At 41.7% G+C, this 22,938-nt stretch overlaps 1 protein-coding gene across 1 annotated transcript in view; it reads right to left on the reverse strand.

Annotated features, from left to right (window-relative positions):
- The window catches only part of ASAP1 (ArfGAP with SH3 domain, ankyrin repeat and PH domain 1), a 139,282-nt gene that overhangs the window by 90,356 nt on the left and 25,988 nt on the right, over window positions 1-22,938 (reverse strand). The window contains exon 3 of the mRNA XM_070748302.1: window positions 8,071-8,143. Coding sequence (XP_070604403.1) covers window positions 8,071-8,143 — 73 coding nt within the window. The remainder of the gene's footprint in view (window positions 1-8,070; window positions 8,144-22,938) is intronic.

Genomic DNA, 22,938 nt, shown 5'->3' on the forward strand with positions numbered 1-22,938 from the left:
TTAAGGCTTGAACTATCTTGCCTTGTTATGAGTATCTCTCATATATTAAGTTTCACCTTTTAAGTTACTTTACTGAAATAATGTACATGATCGAAACATTTAAATATGTTAAAGGGTTAAATAAGGTCCAGGAGGGAAGTGTTTTTAATAGGAAAGCGAACACAAGAACAAGGCGACACAATCTGAAATTAGTTGGGGGAAAGATCAAAAGCAACATCAGAAAATATTATTTTACTGAAAGAGTAGTAGATCCTTGGAACAAACTTCCAGCAGACGTGGTAGATAAATCCACAGTAACTGAATTTAAACATGCCTGGGATAAACATGTATCCATCCTAAGATAAAATACAGGAAATAGTATAAGGGCAGACTAGATGGACCATGAGGTCTTTTTCTGCCGTCAGACTTCTATGTTTCTATGTTTCTAAATGACCATTTGCACAATATTCTAATTTTTTGAGTTTCACCTGTATTCTATTCTATTCTTTCGTAAGCTTCTTAAAACCCACCTCTGCCACCAGGCATGGGGGAACTGAGATATTCTTTCCCCCTAGGCCTTTACAATTTTATGCATGGTATGTTTGTATGTATGTTTGGGTTTTATAATAAGGGGTTTTTTTTGTTTTAGTATTGGATTGTTACATGCTGTTTTTATTATTGTTGTTAGCCGCCCCGAGTCTGCAGAGAGGGGCGGCATACAAATCCAATCAATCAATCAATCAATCAATCAATCAATCAATCAATATTCTATTCTATTCTAACAAAACTGACTTAAATGTTTTGTTTAGCAACAGAAATTTGGAGGTAAATTGTGATAATAATTCAAGGTCTATCTGAATGTGAACAAACTAAAGTCTGCTCCTTGCTTCAATCATTAAGACATAGCATATTAATTTTTAAAAATCATCATGCTTTAATAGCATGTTAATTAATTATTTAATTGATCGACTAATTGAATAAAGAAAAGCAGTAATGTCCAACAAAAGAATTGGGGGTGAAATTGAAAGAACAAGCAGAAAAGGAAAGAATGTTTCTTAAAACAAAACAAAAGTTTTCTACATTGAGTCAGTGACAAATTATTCACTGAAGAGCTTTGGTCTCCTTGACTGTGGTTGAGTAACCAAGGGCATGGCATAAATAAAGGCTATGAATCACAGCAAACAAACTAAAGGCTAATTAAGAATCTCTTCTCGGTTCTGTCACCATCCTACCAAATCCTACCAAATTTGACATGATACTGAAGTATTTCATAATATTATTGTTTGATTATATTACTAGTGCTAAATAACTGCATGACAGCCATGAGATGCTAGAGAAAAGACAGGGGCCCAAAAGAAGAAATATTTTATTGGCCCAAGTGTAGAAATTCCTGTGGCAATATATTTTGCAATGTGTGTGTGTGTGTAAATATATATGTATCGTAATTGTCTGTCTGTTAACCAACATATATGCTGCCCATTTACCAGAAAATAATTCTGAATGGCATGTATGCAGGTAGACTTAAAACTGGTCGCTTAGTGACAGTTTGAAGTTACAACAGACCTCCCAAAAGTTACTCACAAAGTTATGATTGCTACAAATATACCCCTGCAGTCACATGATGACATTATGGGCACTTGGCAATTGGTATATTTGTACAAGTACAGTGGTACCTCTACTTAGGAACTTAATTCATTCCATGACCAGGTTCTTAAGTAGAAAAGTTTGTAAGTAGAAGCAATTTTTCCCATAGGAATCAATGTAAAAGCAAATAATGTGTGCAAACCCATTAGGAAAGAAATAAAAGCTTGGAATTTGGGTGGGAGGATGTTGTGGTTAGCTCTGGCCCAGCTCCTGCCCCAAGGACTGTGGATGTGGGGGAGACAGCCACATGCTGCAGGCCTGTTTTGCCCCAGTGGAATCTGCTGATGAAGGCTCCTCTTACCAAGAAGACGTGAGTGACAGGGAGGAGGAGAGTGGGGCAGACAGCTCAGAAGGAGATCAATTATCTAGCTCCTCCTTGGATTCAGAACAAGAGTTAATGATACAGCCACGCATGCGGAGAGCGATGCATAGGCAACAACAACTGAGAGATTATTATCAAAGAAAATGAGGCCACCTGTTGGGTGGGTGGGGATGGGGTGATTAGTGAGGCTGCTATAAATAGCAGCCTGTGGGTTTGGCCATTGTGGAGTATTATCTGATCCTTGTGTTTCGTGACTGCTTTACTGACTTTGACCTTTTGTGTGCTGATTTTTTCCCACTTTGAAACTAAACCAGGGCAAAGTGTGTTTCACTTTGTGAAAGAAGAAGGACTGTGAATTGCCTCACAGCTGCAAGCTAAGTATCACAGAATTGATAAGGGACTTGTATAAATTACCAGTTTGTTTGGAGACCAGTGCTCTTTGCTATACCAAAAGAGGGCTTAGTTTAAGTGAATTTTCATTATAAAGAACATTGTTTTGAATTTTCAAACGTGTGTGTCTGAAATTTGTAACTGTGAATTTTTGGGAGGAGTCTACCAGAGAGCCCAATAGAACAGAGGAGGAGGAGGAGGAAGAAGAAGAGGAGGAGGACAGTCGCTGCCGAAGGAAGAAGGTGAGGTGAGAGGAATCAAAAAAATCCAAAACTTAAAAAAGAGGGACTCTGAGGTGGCGAGGAGGAGCATGCACTTCCCATACACCCAGCACGAGGCTGCCTCCCATACACTGCGCCAGAGAGAGAGACCCAGGGGGGCGAAAGGGAGAGCGCCACCAAAAGGCTCCTCTGGCAGACCAGAAAAGCCCAAGATGGCCGGGATTAAAGGGGGAATAGCAGGAAACTGGCCGGGCCTTCGTGCCGCTCTCAAATTTCCTGGGAATTTTTTCTGGGCTTGGGTTCTTAAGTAGAAAATGGTTCTTGGCAAAAAAAATCTTGAACACCCGGTTCTTATCTAGAAAAGTTCTTAAGTAGAAGCGTTTTTAGGTAGAGGTACCACTATATTTGCAGTCTCCTGCAGTCACCTCAATGTGGGGTTTGATGATTGGTTTTTGGGTTGTTTTATTTTACTTAAATCACTTAACTAATATTTCATTTAGCGACAGAAATGTTGGGCTCAATTGTGATAATACGTCGAGGACTTTCTATTATTTATTTTATTTGGCAGAACCCTTTGTTCTCTAGGATTAAATCTGGATGGGAAATAACAAATCAGTTCATTATATTTCTCCGTAAGTCAATTTTCAAGGCCCGGGTACCACTATTACAACATTTAAGGTGTCAGACTGACAACTCCTCTCAAATTTGTCTTTCTCACATATGAAAAATGCAAGCCCGTTTCTTTTTTAATGCAGGGAAAGGGAGATTAAAAATTAATGATGAATATCATCATTAATTGGATTTGGTATTGTGTACTGTACTGTTTTTTATTATTGTTGTGAGCCGCCCCGAGTTTGCGGAGAGGGGCGGCATATAAATCCAATAAACCTAACCTAACCTAACCATAAGCAACGCTGCAGAATTGCCACTGGGCTGGATGTCACACATTACCTTTAGTGCTAAAAGCAAATGTTATTCTAGGAAAACTGTTAATATTCGTCTGTAAGATTTATTAGTGCATGCATACAAAATCATTCAGCTATTGCCTGGATGATGATTGATAAAGTTGTTGACGAATATTAGGATGCTTTTGGTTGTCTGAAATGTTTTTAATGTTTGAGTTTTATTACCTTTTATCTATCTATCTATCCTATCTATCCATCTATCCATCTATCCATCTATCCATCTATCCATCCATCCATCCATCCATCCATCCATCCATCCATCTATCTATCTATCTATCTATCTATCTATCTATCTATCTATCTACAGTATCTATCTATCTATCTATCTATCTATCTATCTATCTATCTATCTATCTATCTATCTATCTATCTATCCTATCCATCCATCCTGTCTGTCTGTCTGTCTGTCTGTCTGTCTGTCTGTCTGTCTGTCTGTCTGTCTGTCTATCTATCTATCTATCTATCTATCTAATATAGTCTGTCTGTCTGTCTGTCTGTCTGTCTGTCTGTCTATTAGATTTGTATGCCGCCCCTCTCCGTAGATTCGGGGCGGCTAACAACAATAGTAAAACAACATATAACAAACCTAATATTTAAAATAATTTAAAAGACCCTAATTTAAAAACCAAACATACACACAAACATACTATACATAAATTGTATAGGCCTAGGGGGAAGGGAATATCTCAGTTCCCCCATGCCTGACGACAGAGGTGGGTTTTAAGGAGCTTACGAAAGGCGAGGAGGGTGGGGGCAATTCTGATCTCTGGGGAGAGTTGGTTCCAGAGGGTCGGGGCCGCCACAGATAAGGCTCTTCCCCTGGGTCCCGCCAAACGACATTGTTTAGTTGACGGGACCCGGAGAATGCCAACTCTGTGGGACCTAACTGGTCGCTGGGATTCGTGCGGAAGAAGGCGGTCCCGGAGATAATCTGGCCCGATGCCATGAAGGGCTTTATAGGTCATAACCAACACTTTGAATTCTGACCGGAAACTGATCGGCAACCAATGCAGACTGCGGAGTGTTGGTGTAACATGGGCATACTTAGGGAAGCCCATGATTGCTCTCGCAGCTGCATTCTGCACGATCTGAAATTTCCGAACACTTTCCAGAAGTAGCTCCATGTAGAGAGCGTTACAGTAGTCGAGCCTCGAGGTGATGAGGGCATAAGTGACTGTGAGCAGTGAGTACTTTGTGAGCCACACAGAGTTGCGTTGCATAAGAACAGCACTCAGTATAAATATTTTAAATAAATATGGTCTGGCAAGTGGAAATAGAAGGAAGCCTTCTCAAATACTGGTTCTCCTGGTTTTAATCAGTACATCAAATATACAGTGGTACCTCTACCTAAGAGCGCCTCTACTTAAGAACTTTTCTAGATAAGAACCGGGTGTTCAAGATTTTTTGCCTTTTCTTAAGAACCATTTTCTACTTAAGAACCCGAACCCGGAAAAATTTCCCAGGAAATTTGAGAGCGGCACGAAGGACCGGTCAGTTTCCTGCCATTCCCCCCTTTAATCCTGGCCATCTTGGGCTTTTCTGGACTGCCAGAGGAGCCTTTCAGTGGTGCTCTCCTTCTTGCCTGCCTGGGTTTCTCTCTCTGGCACAGTGTATGGTATATTGTACAAGTACAGTGGTACCTCTACTTAAGAACTTAATTCATTCCGTGACTAGGTTCTTAAGTAGAAAAGTTTGTAAGTAGAAGCAATTTTTCCCATAGGAATCAATGTAAAAGCAAATTACAGACGCCTCCAGGAATATCAACCCTATTGCACACTTTAGAGCCGATGAATCTAAAGTGTGCAATAAGGTTGATATTCCTGCAGGCGTCTGTAATATGGTAAATGATTTAGCTTTACTAGATAAATGGTCAAAGCAATGGAAACTGCAGTTTAATGTTTCCAAATGTAAAATAATGCACCTGGGGGAAAAAAATCCTCAATCTGAGTACAGTGGTCCCTCGAGTTTCGCGATCTCACCTATTGCGAAACGCTATATCGCGAGTTTTCAACCCGGAAGTAAACTCCACAATCTGCGCATGCGTGCCCTTCCACGCATGCGTAGATGGTGGAGTTTCCCCGCCGGGCAGAGGCTTCCCTGGGTCTTCCCCCTCTTGCCCCGGTAAGGCGCGAGCAACGGCGTGGGCGGGTGGGCGGCACACGCGCGGGGAAACCCCAGGGCCGCTTCTCAGCTGAGAAGCGGCCCCAGCAACAGCGCGGGGGGTGGGCGGCACGCGCGCGCGGGGGGAAACCCCAGGGCTGCTTCTCAGCTGAGAAGCGGCCCCAGCAACAGCGTGGGGGGGGCGGGCGGCACGCACGCGCGCGGGGAAACCCCAGGGCCGCTTCTCAGCTGAGAAGCGGCCCCAGCAACAGCGCGGGGGGCGGGCGGCACGCGCGCGCGCGGGGAAACCCCAGGGCCGCTTCTCAGCTGAGAAGCGGCCCCAGCAACAGCGCGGGGGGCGGGCGGCACGCGCGCGCGCGGGGAAACCCCAGGGCCGCTTCTCAGCTGAGAAGCGGCCCCAGCAACAGCGCGGGGGGGCGGGCGGCACGCGCGCGCGCGGGGAAACCCCAGGGCCGCTTCTCAGCTGAGAAGCGGCCCCAGCAACAGCGCGGGGGGGCGGGCGGCACGCGCGCGCGCGGGGAAACCCCAGGGCCGCTTCTCAGCTGAGAAGCGGCCCCAGCAACAGCGCGGGGGGGGCGGGCGGCACGCGCGCGCGCGGGGAAACCCCAGGGCCGCTTCTCAGCTGAGAAGCGGCCCCAGCAACAGCGCGGGGGGGCGGGCGGCACGCGCGCGCGCGCGGGGAAACCCCAGGGCCGCTTCTCAGCTGAGAAGCGGCCCCAGCAACAGCGCGGGGGGGCGGGCGGCACGCGCGCGCGCGCGGGGAAACCCCAGGGCCGCTTCTCAGCTGAGAAGCGGCCCCAGCAACAGCGCGGGGGGGGGGGGCGGGCGGCACGCGCGCGGACAAGCAGCAGCAGCGAGGCGGCGGGGAAACCCAATCTTCGGCTCCTCGCTGCTGCGGTGGAAATAAAAACACCATCTGCGCATGCGCAGATGGTGTTTTTACTTCCGCACCGCTACTTCGCGACAAATCGATCATCGCGAGGGGTCCTGGAACGGAACCCTCGCGATGATCGAGGGATCACTGTATTGTATTGGCAGTTCTGTGTTAGCAAAAACGTCAGAAGAGAAGGATTTAGGGGTAGTGATTTCTGACCGTCTCAAAATGGGTGAGCAGTGTGGTCGGCCAGTAGGAAAAGCAAGTAGGATGCTTGGCTGCATAGCTAGAGGTATAACAAGCAGGAAGAGGGAGATTATGATCCCGCTATATAGAGCGCTGGTGAGACCCCATTTGGAATACTGTGTTCAGTTCTGGAGACCTCACCTACAAAAAGATATTGATCAAATTGAACGGGTCCAAAGACGGGCTACAAGAATGGTGGAAGGTCTTAAGCATAAAACGTATCAGGAAAGACTTAATGAACTCAATCTGTATAGTCAGGAGGACAGAAGGAAAAGGGGGGACATGATCGAAACATTTAAATATGTTAAAGGGTTAAATAAGGTTCAGGAGGGAAGTGTTTTTTAATAGGAAAGTGAACACAAGAACAAGGGGACACAATCTGAAGTTAGTTGGGGGAAAGATCAAAAGCAACATGAGAAAATATTATTTTACTGAAAGAGTAGTAGATGCTTGGAACAAACTTCCAGCAGACGTGGTAGATAAATCCACAGTAACTGAATTTAAACATGCCTGGGATAAACATATATCCATCCTACGATAAAATACAGAAAATAGTATAAGGGCAGACTAGATGGATCATAGGTCTTTTTCTGCCGTCAGTCTTCTATGTTTCTATGTTTCTATAATGTGTGCAAACCAATTAGGAAAGAAATAAAAGCTTGGAATTTGGGTGAGAGGAGGAAGAGGAAGAAGAAGAGGCACAGTGTATGGAAGGCAGCCTCGCACCGGGTATATGGGAGGTGCATGCTCCTCCTCGCTGCCTCAGAGTCCCTCTTTTTTTTTTAAGCCTTAAAGTTTTGGATTTTTTAAAATTTCCCTCACCTTACCTTCTCCCTTCGGCAGCGACTGTCCTCCTCCTCTTCTTCCTCCTCCTCCTCCCACCCAAATTCCAAGCTTTTATTTCTTTCCTAATGAGTTTGCACGCATTATTTGCTTTTACATTTGATTCCTATGGGAAAAATTGCTTCTAATTACAAACTTTTCCACTTAAGATCATGGAATGAATTAAGTTCTTAAGTGGAGGTACGACTCTATATCCAAAAACATATTTCGAAGTAAAAAAAAAAATGAAAGAACACAATAGCTATTCCATAGGTTTAGGAATATTTTTTTTAAATATATCGATAATATAAAGAACTATCCAAACCTTTCTACTTAAGAACCTGGTCACGAAACGAATTAAGTTCTTAAGTAGAGGCACCACTGTATTTTGAAATTCTCCCCAATCATTATAGTGCAAAACAATTTATTTCAAATGTATTTATTTTTAAGAGGCAGTAAATAATAATATGGAGAAATGAAGCTTACCTTGCCCAGAATTATATATTGCTTTTACAGATTTTTTCACTTTTTGTAGTGCAGTTCTGTCCTGATCTAAAGCCTAGGAGGAAAAAGAAAACAGAGGAAAAGAAAGTCAATTCAGGGAAAAGAAATTCAATTGTATACAGGTAGTCCTCGACTTACAACTACAATAAAGTCTAAAATTTCTGTTGCTAAACAAGACAGTTCTTAAGAGAATTTTGTCCCATCTTGCAAGCTCAGACAGCACCATAGTCCCTCATTTCAACCCTGACGTACAAATACAGTGGTAGCTCTTGATACGAACCCCTCGTCTTACGAACAACACGAGATACGAACCCGGGGTTCAGAAATTTTTTGCCTCTTCTTACGAACTTTTTCCTTCTTATGACCCCGCCGCTGTCGAGAAGCCCCGCCGCCCGGCTGTCGCTTTTTGAAACAGCCGGGAGGCTTCTCAGCGTCCTCCTGAACCCGAACGCCAAACCCGAACTTCCGGGTTCGGCGTTCGGGAGGCCGCCGAGAAGCCCCCCGGCTGTTTCAAAAGACGACAGCCGGGCGGCAGGGCTTCTCGGCGGCCTCCCGAACACCGAACCTGGAAGTTCGGCAAAAGTTTGGGTTCGGGAGGCCGCTGAGAAGCCCCGCCACCCGGCTGTCACATTTTAAAACAGCCGGGGGGCTTCTAAGCGTCCTCCTGAACCCGAACGCCAAACCTGAACTTCCGGATTCGGCGTTTGGGAGGCCGCCGAGAAACCCCCAGCTGTTTTAAAAGGTGACAGCCAGGCGGCGAGGCTTCTCGGCGGCCTACCGAATGCCGAACCCGGAAGTTCGGGTTTGGCGTTCGGGTTCAGGAGGATGCTGAGAAGCCCACCCCCCAGCTGTTTCAAAAAGTGACAGCCGGGCGTCGTCATTTTTTTTGCGTTTTTTTCCCCCTTGCACGGATTAATTGATTTTACATTGTTTCCTATGGGAAACAATGTTTCGTCTTACAAACTTTTCATCTTACGAACCACCCCCGGGAACCAATTAGGTTCGTAAGACAAGGTATTACTGTATTCTCCTTCAGTTACTGGTTCTTGCATGCAGGTGGTTATATTATGAATTTCTGTCTATAATTAAATGCCATTTTTGTTACTTCTGTTTGTATTTTTGTTTTGCTTCCTTTTTTTAAATTTCCAGATTTTTCATTTTTCAGATTGTTTTTGTAATCAATTAATAAAAGCCAAAGTAACGGCAGTAAAAGACAATCTGAATAAAAGCCCATGGTGCTGAACGCTTAGACAATTAAATTGAAGGTTTAACTCCCCCCAAGTATACTAAATTATTAATACCGTGTTCATTAAGTGAACAATTATGTGAGAAAGAAAACCTTCTAAATGGAAAGTATTCCTTTTAAATGTTTTTTATAATTGCTTAAAAGGGAGAACTTACATTTTTGTAAAAGGAACATCAAATCAAAATAATTATCAATAGACTAAAGAATAAGCTTCATTTATCTGCAAGATTGTTCAGTTTAATTAGTTCCACAAATGAAATACAGTGCCTGGTATTCTGCAAGATGCACTGGTAAGATAGACTTTCACTATGAAGATCTCAAATAAGCCAGCTCTGATTAACAATTTGTGATCCCGCTGTATAGAGCGCTGGTGAGACCACATTTGGAATACTGTGTTCAGTTCTGGAGACCTCACCTACAAAAAGATATTGACAAAATTGAACGGGTCCAAAGACGGGCTACAAGAATGGTGGAAGGTCTTAAGCATAAATCGTATCAGGAAAGACTTAATGAACTCAATCTGTATAGTCTGGAGGACAGAAGGAAAAGGGGGGACATGATTGAAACATTTAAATATGTTAAAGGGTTAAATAAGCTCCAGGAGGGAAGTGTTTTTAATAGGAAAGTGAACACAAGAACAAGGGGACACAATCTGAAGTTAGTTGGGGGAAAGATCTAAAGCAACATGAGAAAATATTATTTTACTGAAAGAGTAGTAGATGCTTGGAACAAACTTCCAGCAGACGTGGTTGGTAAATCCACAGTAACTGAATTGAAACATGCCTGGGATAAACATATATCCATCCTAAGATAAAATACAAAAAATAGTATAAGGGCAGACTAGATGGACCATGAGGTCTTTTTCTCCCGTCAGTCTTCTATTTTTCTATGTTTCTAATTCACAGATGTTACCATCTGTTTGGTCTCTGGCATCTTCTTATTCAAGACAAAGAATACTTTCGGTGTATTTTCTCATAAGTAAAATGAGAGACCCTTGGTTAATTAACTTACAGGTTAAAACATTTGAGCTATACCTCCAACTGTTATGGTAAACTCAATCACTACAAAATAAGTTAACCAAGTTCAATAACTTGGCTTAATAACTAGTTTTCATTGTTACTCTCTGTGAAGAATGTTTTCCAAGCCCCAAGTGTTTGCAGGGTTTTTTCCATTGCTCTACTTGCTCCAAATGTTTCTTTCCAGGTGCTAATGATGTTCCCAACTTTTACTGGCTTGCAAGCTCTTTCACTGTTACTCTCTTCAAATAAAGTTTTTAATGCCCCTAACCGGAGATAAAATAATGTGCTGAAGCTGACCAGACTAAGGACGCTAGCCAGATGAACACCTGCTAAGCAGATTCTTTTCCCTATTTTCCTCCCCAAAAACTAAGGTGCGTCTTATACTCCAACACGGCAAGAGTCATAAATATGAGTCACTTACCAAATGTCGGGTTGCTACAGTTGTAAGTCGAGATACCTGAACTAGATACCACTTTTTAGATTTATTTTTCAGTCATTTCATTCCATTCATTTTTTAATTTATTTATAACACATTTATAATACAACTAAAAACAGAAAAAACATTGGACATGATGCAACGTCACCTAGACAACTTTTTATATTTACATGATAAGCATTTTCTACTCCTGAATCATAGAGAACGTAGGTTTTTTACAGCAACTGTCACCACAGATAATTAATTCAAAAACTGCCTTTCTAAAAGTCGTATAAAATTAAAACCAACTGATACAGTTTGAAAAAAAAAATCCATTTAATACTAAGTGTATGACATAAGGTAGCTAAGCAGCAAATTGTTCATCCTACAGGTATTTGTTAAGAAAAGCGTTCTTCATTAGATTGTAATTATCTTAACAACCTATTCATTAGGAGTAAAATGGATTAAAACTCTTCGACGATTTCCTGAAATTGAGTAAAGACATACCAAGATATGAGGGCATGACTCATTGCAATTTTCTTTACCACTATTTACATTCAGTAGTCAAAGATCAGAAAGAATCTGATTTTAAAATCACCAAATACAGTCATACCTCGTCTTACGAACCTAACTGATTCCAGGGGGAGGTTCGTAAGACGAAAGGTTCGTAAGACGAAACATTGTTTCCCATAGGAAACAATGTAAAGTCAATTTATCCGTGCAACCCAAAAAAAACCCTGCAAAAAAAAGGGCGTTCGGCGACTGCTGGGAAGCCGCGCGGCTATTTTAAAAGGTGACAGCCGGGCTGGGGGGGCTTCCCAGCAACCTCCCGAACCCGGAAGTTTGGCAAAAGTTCGGGGTTCGGGAGGTTGCTGGGAAGCCCCCCCAGCCTGGCTGTGACCTTTTAAAACAGCCGCGCGGCTTCCCAGCAGCTTCCCGAAGCCGAACGCCAAACCCGAACTTCCGCGTTCGGCGACTGCTGGGAAGCCGCGGGGCTGTTTTAAAAGGTGACAGCCGGGCTGGGGGGCTTCCCAGCAACCTCCCGAACCTCGAACCCGGAGATTCGGCAAAATTTCGGGGTTCGGGAGGTTGCTGGGAAGCCCCCCAGGCCGGCTGTCACCTTTTAAAACAGCCACGCGGCTTCCCAGCAGCTTCCCGAAGCCGAACGCCAAACCCGAACTTCCGCATTCAGTGTTCGGCGACTGCTGGGAAGCCACGGGGCTGTTTTAAAAGGTGACAGCCGGGCTGGGGGGCTTCCCAGCAACCTCCCGAACTGAACCCGGGGTTCAGAAAAATTTTGTCTCTTCTTACGAACTTTTTTCGAGTTACGAACCGGCGTTCGGGAGGCTGCTGGGAAGCCCCGCCGCCCGGCTGTCACCTTTTAAAACAGCCGCGCGGCTTCCCAGCAGTCTCCAAACGCCGGTTCGTAACTCGAAAAAAGTTCATAAGAAGAGGCAAAATTTTTCTGAACCCCGGGTTCGTATCACGAGTTGTTCGTAAGACGAGGGGTTCGTATCTTGAGGTACCACTGTATGATTAAAAGGCAAAGTTTTGTGAACTGCAGTTCACTTGGAAAGCAGATAAATAATAAAAATCTGCTTCTTGAAAATATGCATGTCACAAAGCACCTTCAATGTTTTTTCTGTCATGCAGTAGCGTAGCTCTCCTATATTCACTCGGGGTAGTCCTTGAATTATGACAGGTTTGCTTAGTGATTGTCCCCACCATCAGCCAACCATGTAACTGCAAAACCGAGCTGCAATTTATGGCTGTTTGCAGCACCCCATAATTCCATGACTACATTTTGCAATAGTTTTGCTGAAAACCGGCATTTACTTCCGGTTTTCAGCAAAATAGCATTCATAGCAAGTCACTGGTTCTCTTAAGAATTGCAGTGTTTTCTGAACAGAACAGAATTCTTTATTAGCCAAGTGTGATTGGACACTCAAGGAATTTGTCTTTGGTGCATAGGCTCTCAGTGTACACAAAAAGAAAAGATACATTGGTCAAGAATCATAAGGTACAACATTTAATTGAACGGGTCCAAAGAAGGGCTACAAGAATGGTGGAAGGTCTTAAGCATAAAACGTATCAGGAAAGACTTAATGAACTCAATCTGTATAGTCTGGAGGACAGAAGGAAAAGGGGGGACATGATTGAAACATTTAAATATGTTAAAGGGTTAAATAAGGTTCAGGAGGGAAGTGTTTTTAATAGGAAAGTGAACACAAGAACAAGGGGACACAATCTGAAGTTAGTTGGGGGAAAGATCAAAAGCAATGTGAGAAAATATTATTTCACTGAAAGAGTAGTAGATCCTTGGAACAAACTTCCAGCAGACGCGGTTGGTAAATCCACAGTAACTGAATTTAAACATGCCTGGGATAAACATATATCCATTGTAAGATAAAATACAGGAAATAGTATAAGGGCAGACTAGACGGACCATGAGGTCTTTTTCTGCCGTCAGTCTTCTATGTTTCTATGTTTCTATTTGTAGCTATGCACATACACCATGCCCTATAACAATTCAGTGACTAATAACAGGAACTTCTACAGTTATCTGCTTCATGAAAAAAAGATTCTTTTCCCCAATACATAAACATTCTTTTCCCCAATACATAAATATGCAATCAAAAATGCTGTAAAATTGTTTGTGATTCATAAAGAAGTTGTAAGGTCAACACTTCGTAGCATCAAAGGGAAAAAATGCACAGATGTCATTCATATACTCAACTCCAAAAGCAAGTATATGTGTCAGTTTTCAGTTCTGGAAACACTTTGGTTGCAAAGTCATTCCTATTACTGTAAATGACAACAACAGCTTAAACTCCAAGTCAAGTATAAAGAAAATAACTGAAGCTGAAAAAGACTTGAAAGTAAAGATAATAGCTGACAGATTACATCGAGCCTCAGTCTTGCCCTATTACTGCATTACTGTACTTGTGCTGTTATAATCATATTTAAGGCATTCTTTAAAACAATCATTTTTTAAAAAATTATCTGTGGCGGTAGCAAAATCACGAATCAAATCTACTTAGCTCTGATAAGGCTCAAACAATATCTCCTATTGTCTTTAAACTTTGAGAAAATGCAGCATCATATGAAGGTCTACATTTGCACATGTTTAAACAGACCATATAAATAACTAGCTAAGTTTGATTACCTTTAAGGTGGGGCAAGGTCTTTTTAATGGTATAATACAGTAGGGCAAAATCAGCTACTTACTGTATAGAGTTCATAAAGCCATTAATTCATTTAAATCCAGAAAACTGTACAATCCATGTACAGACCAGAAAAGACCAGAAAGAATAGAGTAGAATAGAATAGAATAGAATAGAACAGAACAACAAGAAGAATAAGAATAAAGACCAGACCAGACCAGACTAGACTAGACTAGACTAAACTCAACTAGAATAGATTAGACTAGACATATTGGCCAAGTGAGATAGACATACAAGGAATTTGTCTCCAGTGCATAAGCTTTCCATGTACATGCAAAACAACAAAAGTAATAATAATCATTATAACAAAGTAACAATAATAGAAATATAGAAACATAGAAGATTGACGGCAGAAAAAGACCTCATGATCCATCTAGTCTGCCCTTATACTATTTCCTGTATTTTATCATAGGATGGATCCACAGTAACTGAATTTAAACATGCCTGGGATAAACATATATCCATCCTAAGATAAAATATAGGAAATAGTATAAGGGCAGACTAGATGGACCATGAGGTCTTTTTCTGCCGTCAATCTTCTATGTTTCTTTTTTGTTTAAAATTAATTTTTATTTACATATAAACAATTAAACAATAACAACTAACAATTCATTTACATCTAAACAATATACAATACAGACAAGAAATTAAAAGACGAGAATATGGTATATCTCCCCTCCCCTCCTGAGGCTGGCTCAATCGACAGCCTCCTTTTTGTTCTTAGAGATATTATAATCAATGGTTTAATCAATAACATGTAATTTGTAGTTTATAATAATGTTCCCTCGATTTTCGCAGGTTTGAACTTCGCGAAAAGTCTATACCACGGTTTTTCAAAAATATTAATGAAAAAATACTTTGCGGGTTTTTTCCCACCCGATGACGTCATATATCATGGCCAAACTTTCGTCTGCTTTTAATTTTTTTTTTTAATAAACTTTAATAAATAAACATGGTGAGTAATAATCTAAATGGTGCTAAGGGAATGGAAAATTGCAATTTAGGGGTTTAAAGTGTTAAGGGAAGGTTTTTGATACTGTTCATAGCCAAAAATAGTGTATTTACTTCCGCATCTCTACTTCGCGGAAATTTGACTTTTGTGGACGGTCTCGGAACGCAACCCCTGCAAAAAGCGAGGGAACACTGTGTATATGATATTGCATTTTAAATTCTTGTTTTATACCTTGAAAACAGATATTCTATTAAATAAACAGAGAAAAGAGTTATATTTGATTTTTTAGTAGTTTTGATTAATAGCAATTCTTTGTCACGCAGCACTACTATGTTTCTATGTTTCTAATTAAGTTCGTAAGTAAAGGTACCACTGTACCTACAAAACCATAACCAAAATCCCTACCTGAAAGCAAGGATGAAAAGCTCATATCTGTTGGTCGTCGGAGACCTCATCGAAAAGGGAGTGTGAAGCTCCACCCACCTACCTAGACGCCACCATTTGGGTTCTTTTACCTTCTGTGCATGCGCAGAGGGTAAAAGAACCCAACTGGCGACATCCGGGTAGAACCTCACACTCCCTTAGCAACCAGCTCTTTGACAACCGACAAGCACAAGTGAACTGGGAGTCTTTCACCCTGCCTGAAAGTTATAGCAAAAAACAGATTTCCTGTAAGGATTTATTTATTTATTATTAGAGTTGAAAGGGACCTTACAGGTCATCAAGTTCAACCCCCTGCTTGAGCAGGAAACCCTACAGCACCCCAGCCAAATGGCAGTCCAATCTCCTCTTGAAAGTATCCAAAGTTGGGGAGTTCACAACCTCCGCTGGCAGGCCGTTCCACTGGTTGATCGCTCTCACTGTCAGGAAATTCTTTCTTATCTCCAGGTTGAATCTTTCCTTGGTCAGTTTCCAACCGTTGTTCCTCCTCCGGCCCTCTGGTGCCCTGGAAAACAGTGTGTCCCCCTCCTCTCCGTGGCAATCCCTTAAGTACCTGTATACAGCTATCATGTCCCCCCTAGCCCTTCTTTTTACTAGACGATCCATGCCCAGTTCCAGCAACCTTTCCTCGTAAGGCCTGGACTCTAGTCCCCTTATCATTTTAGTTGCTCTTTTCTGCACCCTCTCTAGAGTCTCTATATCTTTTTTGAAGTGTGGTGACCAGAACTGGATGCAATACTCCAGGTGCGGCCTGACCAGGGCCTTATAGAGTGGTATTATTACCTCTCTGGTCTTGGAGTGTATCCCCCTGTTCATGCAGTTTAGGATTGTGTTGGCTTTTTTAGCAGCTGTTGCACATTGCTGGCCCATGTTTAGCTGGTTATCCACTAAGACTCCAAGATCCCTTTCACAGTCACTCATGGTTTTATTTTAAAATGCTGCCTTCACTGATAACATAATTAGTCAGAGGTAAAAGAATTTTAGCTTATGGATTAATGCTGTAAGATGTGGGAGGAACAGGTTGAAATATGGGATACTTCAAAATCTGTTTCTTTTGTTCTTTTATTTTTAAAGATCAACATGAGCAACGTTCTTCCACCTACCTTAAGGTACATATTTGTCAGCTACTTAAAAATACACACACGGCCAATCTGCAATTTTCAGATTGCAGGAATATGACCAGCTTGTTCAGGATTTTTTTAAGTATTAAGGTTGGACAAATGATTTTTTAAAAAAACCCAAACCCATCTGCTAATAACCAAAATGAAGATGAAGCGCAGTCTTTCTCAATTGCATTGGTTGCCGATCAGTTTCCGGTCACAATTCAAAGTGTTGGTTATGACCTAAAAAGCCCTTCATGGCATCGGACCAGAATATCTCCGGGTCTGCCTTCTGCCGCACGAATCCCAGCAACTAGTTAGGTCTCACAGAGTTGGCCTTCTCTGGGTCCCGTCGATGAAACAATGTTGTTTGGCGGGACCCAGGGGAAGAGCCTTCTCTGTTGCGGCCCCTACCCTTTGGAACCAACTCCCCCCAGATATCAGAGTTGCTCCCACCGTCCTTGCCTTTCGTAAGCTCCTTAAAACCCACCTCTGTCGTCAGGCATGGGGGAATTGAGACTTTCCCTTCCCCCTAGGCTTACAAAATGTATGCATGGTTTGTCTGTATTTATGATTGGTTTCTTAAATTGGTTTTTTTAAATTAATTTAAATATTAGATTTGTTTATATTGTCTTATTATTGTTGTCAGCTGCCCTGAGTCTATGGAGAGGGGTGGCATACAAATCTGATAAATAAATAAATAAATAAATAAATAAATAAATAAATAAATAAATAAATAAATAAATAAATTTTGGTAACTTTAAGATGTAGGGACTTCAACTCCCAGAATTCACGAGCCAGCATGGCGGACTATGGAATTGACATCCATTATGTCTAAAAAATTGAGAGATGAAGTCTACACATCTGACCAAAGTTGAGAAACAGTGATCTAAGTAATAATCACGCACAACACAGAAGCACAACAAAGAATATTCTATCTGCGTCAACTCAGGAAGCTCAAACTACCCAAGGAGCTGCTGATACAATTCTAACAAGGAATCATGGAGTCTGTCATCTGCACCTCTATAACTGTCTGGTTTGGTTCTGCAACCCAACAGGACGGACACAGACTTCAGAGGAGAATCGGAACTGCAGAAAAAGCAATTGCTGCCAACCTGCCTTCCATTGAGGACCCGTATACTGCAAAAGTCAAAAAGAGGGCAGTGAAAATATTTACTGACCCCTCACATCCTGGACACAAATTGTTTCAACTCCTACCCTCAAAATGTCGCTACAGAGCACTGCACACCAAGACAACTAGACACAAGAACAGTTTTTTCCCCCCCGAATGCCATCAATCTGCTAAACAAATAATTCCCCCATAATTTACTAAGTCTGCACTACTATTACTACTAGTTTTTTCCATCATTCCTATCACCCATTTCTTCCCACTTATGATTATACGACTGTAACTTGCTGCTTGTTTCCTTAAGATTTTTATTAATATTATTTTTTTTCCTCATTGCTTATTTGACCCCTATGACAATCATTAAGTGTTGTACCTCATGATTTTTGACAAATGTATTGTTTTCTTTTATGTATACTGAGAGCCTAGGCACCAAAGACAAATTCCTTGTGTGTCCAATCACACTTGGCCAATAAAGAATTCTTAAAAAAAATAATAATAATAATTATAATTTTATAACGACAAACATACAAACAACATTAAACATTTATACTTATCCATTATACATAATTAATATTTAACAATTCTGTTTTTTTCCATTATATTTTGTTAATACTAATACTTTTAAAACTTAATACTAATTCCTTTTCTTGCTTTATTTTTTTCCCCTCTTATCCAGTTATACAGTTTCTCCCACACTCTATAGTAGTTCTTATTTTGTTCATCTTGTAATTCATACGTTAAATTACTTAATTTAGCGCAGTCTAACATTTTGTTGATCACCATCTCTTCATTTGGTATCTTTTCTTGTTTCCAATTTTGTGCGAATGCCAATCTTGCTGATGTTAGTATATGTGTTATTAAATAATAGTTTTCTTTGCTGTGTTGACCTCTAATTATCCCCAATAAATACATTTCTGGTTTTGTTTCTAATTTATATTCCAATATTTCTTCCAACCAGCCCTGAATTTTAATCCAATTTTTTTTTGCTTCCGGGCATAACCACCAAATATGATAATATGTTCCTATGGCTGTTTTACACTTCCAGCATTTATTACTTATACTCGTGTGTATTTTAGCTAAGCGTGCTAGTGCATAATGCCATCGGTAAAACATTTTGTATAAATTTTCTTGGCCAATAAAGAATTCTATTCTATTCTAAATCAACATCAAGCGAGAAAAAGTACAACCCTAAAAAGTATAGATGTTTAAATCTATAGATCTGAAGTCTATTCAATGGGTCCTTTGTGTTCAATTGTATCCTTGACAACACAAATCTGATTTAATATAGGTTTTGTGACAGGATGGATTTAAAAAAAAAATTAATTTCAACATTGTTTTTCATCATCCATCGATCATCTTTCACCAACAGTTTTCAAAAGTTTGTTTTTAAAGGAATACATGCAATCTTAATATTAATTACAAATGTAACAAGATAAAAGGTTCATAAATATGTTATTAAAGCACCTCCTTAATGTAAACTTCCTCATAAGGTTATTCCTCAATTACATGTAATAAACACCCACACATATATATGCTACTGACGTTGCTAATTTAATCTAGAAATACCTGAGATGTAGCATATTATTTTATCCATCCTGCAAAACATAAGAAGCAGCATAAATCAAAATTCTCTTATGTCCCAATGTGCTAGGAAAGTGATGTATGAAATATTCCATAGCAATAGTATCTAGAGATAGTTCTTAGCTTAAAAGCAGTCGCTTAGCAACTATTCAAAGTTATGACAGCACCCCCCCCCCCTTACAACCTACTTACAACCCGGATTCAAGTAGGGGTGAAATCCAGCAAGTTCTGATAGGTTCTGCAGAACCAGTAGCAGAAATTTTGAGTAGTTTGGAGAACCAGTATATACCACCTCTGGTTGGACCCAGAATGGGGTGGGAATGGAGATTTTGTTTGTTTGTTTGTTTGTTTGTTTATTTGATTTGTATGCCGCCCCTCTCCGTAGACTCGGGGCGGCTCACAACAACAAGAACAATGTAAGAACAAATCTAATAATTTAAAAAACACTAAAAACCCCATTATTAAAAGCAAACAAACACACAAACATTCCATGTATAAACTGTATAGGCCTGGGGGAGATGTCTCAGTTCCCCCATGCCTGACGGCAGAGATGGGTCTTAAGAACTTCACAAAAGGCAAGGAGGGTGGGGGCAGTTCTAATCTCTAGGGGGAGCTGGTTCCAGAGGGTTGGGGCCGCCACAGAGAAGGCTCTTCTCCTGGGTCCCGCCAAATGACATTGTTTAGTCAACGGGACCCGGAGAAGGCCAACTCTGTGGGATCTAATCAGTCGCTGGGATTCATGCGGCAGAAGGCGGTCCCGGAGATATTCTGGTCCGATGCCATGAAGGGCTTTATAGGTCATAACCAACACTTTGAATTGTGCCCGGAAATTGGTGGCAACCAATGCAGACTGCGGAGTGTTGGTGTAACATGGGCATATCTTGGGAAGCCCATGATTGCTCTCGCAGCTGCAATATTTTGCAATATTCTTCTCCTGGAGTGGGGAGGGAATGGAGATTTTGCAGTATCCTTTCTCTGCCCCACCCACCAAGCCATGCCCACAGAACCGGTAGTAGGAAAAAATGGGATTACACCACTGGATTCAAAGTTATGACAGGTCTTTCCCCCATAGTCATGACTGTACTTTGATACTTGGCGCTGGGTCACATTTAAAACTGTTTTCAGTGTCCCCTAGTCACATGACTCATTTACAACTATTTCGCCAAGAATCAACATTTACTTATAAAGCCACCTCAAAAAGGGATCAATTGGTTCACTTAACAAATTGAGTCGGTCACGTGGGTTACCCGATTGACAAGTGTCACACAAATTATGACTGAAATGAGGCCGCCTCCATTGCAGTCATCATTCCAGGACTACTTGTATTTCAGGAAAAAAAAACATTACAATCTAAACCAAAGTAAATTAAAGGAACCATTAACTTTCAACCTACATTAAAACAAACCAACACAAATATTAAATATAAATGTCAAATAATACGATACAAAATGAAATCAGGAATGGTAACACATCAGCATATGCGGTGTACAAACACTATATACCAGTGGTTGGTTTGCTACTGGTTTGGACCAGTCCGTGCGATCTAGTTAATAGAATAGAATGAAATATAAAAGAATAGAATAGAATAGAATTTTATTGGCCAAGTGTGATTGGACACACAAGGAATTTGTCTTGGTGCATATCTGCAGTTCTGATTATCCTCTGAAGTCTGTGTTGGTTCTGTTGGGTTGCAGAAACCAAACCAGACAGTTATAGAGGTGCAGATGACAGACACAACGATTCCTCTGTAGTACTGGATCAGCAGCTCCTTGGGCAGTTTGAGCTTCCTGAGTTGGCGCAGAAAGAACATTCTTTGTTATGCTTTTTTGATGATGTTTTTGATGTTAGGTGACCATTTTAGGTCTTGAGATATGATAGAACCTAGAAATTTGAAGGTCTCTACCGTTGATACCGTGTTGTCTAGTATTGTGAGAGGTGGAAGGATGGAAGGGTTTCTCCTAGTCTACCACCATTTCTACAGTTTTGAGTGTGGTCAGTTCTAGGTTGTTCCGGTCACACCACAAGGATAGTTGTTCAACCTCTTGTCTGTATGCGGATTCATCAATGTCTCGAATGAGTCCGATCACTGTTGTATCGTCTGCAAACTTCAGTAGTTTAAGAGATGGATCATTTGAGATGCAGTCATTAGTGCATAGAGAGAAGAGACATGGTGAGAGTACACAGCCTTAGTGTTCTGTCGGGCTCTCTGGTAGAATCCTCCCAAAAATTCACAGGTACAAATTTCAGACACACACACGTTTGAAAATTCAAAACAATGTTCTTTATAATGAAAATTCCCTTAACCTAAGCCCTCTTTTGGTATAGCAAAGAGCACTTGTCCCCAAACAAACTGGTAATTTGTACAAGTCCCTTATCAGTTCTGTGATACTTAGCTTGCAGCTGTGAGGCAATTCATAGTCCTTCTTCTTTCACAAAGTGAAACAAACTTTGCTCTGGTTTAATTTCAAAGCGGGGAAAAATCAGCAGACAAAAAGTCAAACGCAGCAAAGCAGGCACGAGACACAACGATCAGATAATCCTCCACAATGGCCAAACCCACAGGCTGCTATTTATAGCAGCCTCACTAATCACCACAGCCCCACCCCACCACAGGTGGCCTCATTTTCTTTGATAATAATCTCTCAGTTGTTGTTGCCTATGCATCGCTCTCCGCATGCGTGGCTGTATCATTAACTCTTGTTCTGAATCCAAGGAGGAGCTAGATAATTGATCTCCTTCTGAGCTGTCTGCCACACTCCCCCCCCGTCACTCATGTCTTCTTGGTCAGAGGAGCCTTCATCAGCAGATTCCACCAGGGGCAAAACAGGCCTGTAGCATGTGGATGTCTCTCCCACATCCACAGTCCTTGGGGCAGGAGCTGGGCCAGAGCTAACCACAACACTTAGCGGGCCCCTGTGCTAATTGTACATGTATCTGATGTGATTTTTCCTAGCTTCACCTGCTGCTTCCTGTCTGTTAGTGGTGGAAATCTTCACCTGTTTGCCGAACTGGTAATGAGGGCTGGCTTGCCACGCCCTTGAACCAGTTCCTCACTTGAAAGTGGCTGGCAAAGAACCCTCTGCGCATGCGCAAAGGCTTCTGTGCATGTACAAAGGGTCAGTACCTGGATGTGATGTGTTCAGTTCCGAACTGGAAGGGAAGGGAAGGGAAGGGAAGAGAAACCTACCACTGCTGTACAATGCATGGATATTATGCAATGATGATTATTTACTTGAGTAATGGAATATAAACATTATCTCCATTTGAAGCTTTTCAACCCCTCCGAACGTGACCGATTGAGGACCAGGACACCTGCGAGACCGCCTTCTGCCGCACGAATCCCAGCGACCGGTTAGGTCCCACAGAGTTGGCCTTCTCTGGGTCCTGTCGACTAAACAATGTCGTCTGGCGGGACCCAGGGGAAGAGCCTTCCCTGTGGTGGCTCCGACCCTCTGGAACCAGCTCCCCGCAGAGATCAGGATTGCTCCCACCCTCCTTGCCTTTCGTAAACTTCTTAAAACCCACCTCTGCCATCAGGCATAGAAACATAGAAGACTGACGGCAGAAAAAGACCTCATGGTCCATCTAGTCTGCCCTTATACTATTTCCTGTATTTTATCTTAGGATGGATCTATGTTTATCCCAGGCATGTTTCAATTCAGTTACTGTGGATTTATCTATCACGTCTGCTGGAAGTTTGTTCCAAGGATCTACTACTCTTTCAGTAAAATAATATTTTCTCA

The sequence above is a fragment of the Erythrolamprus reginae genome, chromosome 3 (genome assembly GCF_031021105.1).
Source record: "Erythrolamprus reginae isolate rEryReg1 chromosome 3, rEryReg1.hap1, whole genome shotgun sequence".
Lineage (NCBI taxonomy): Eukaryota > Metazoa > Chordata > Lepidosauria > Squamata > Dipsadidae > Erythrolamprus > Erythrolamprus reginae.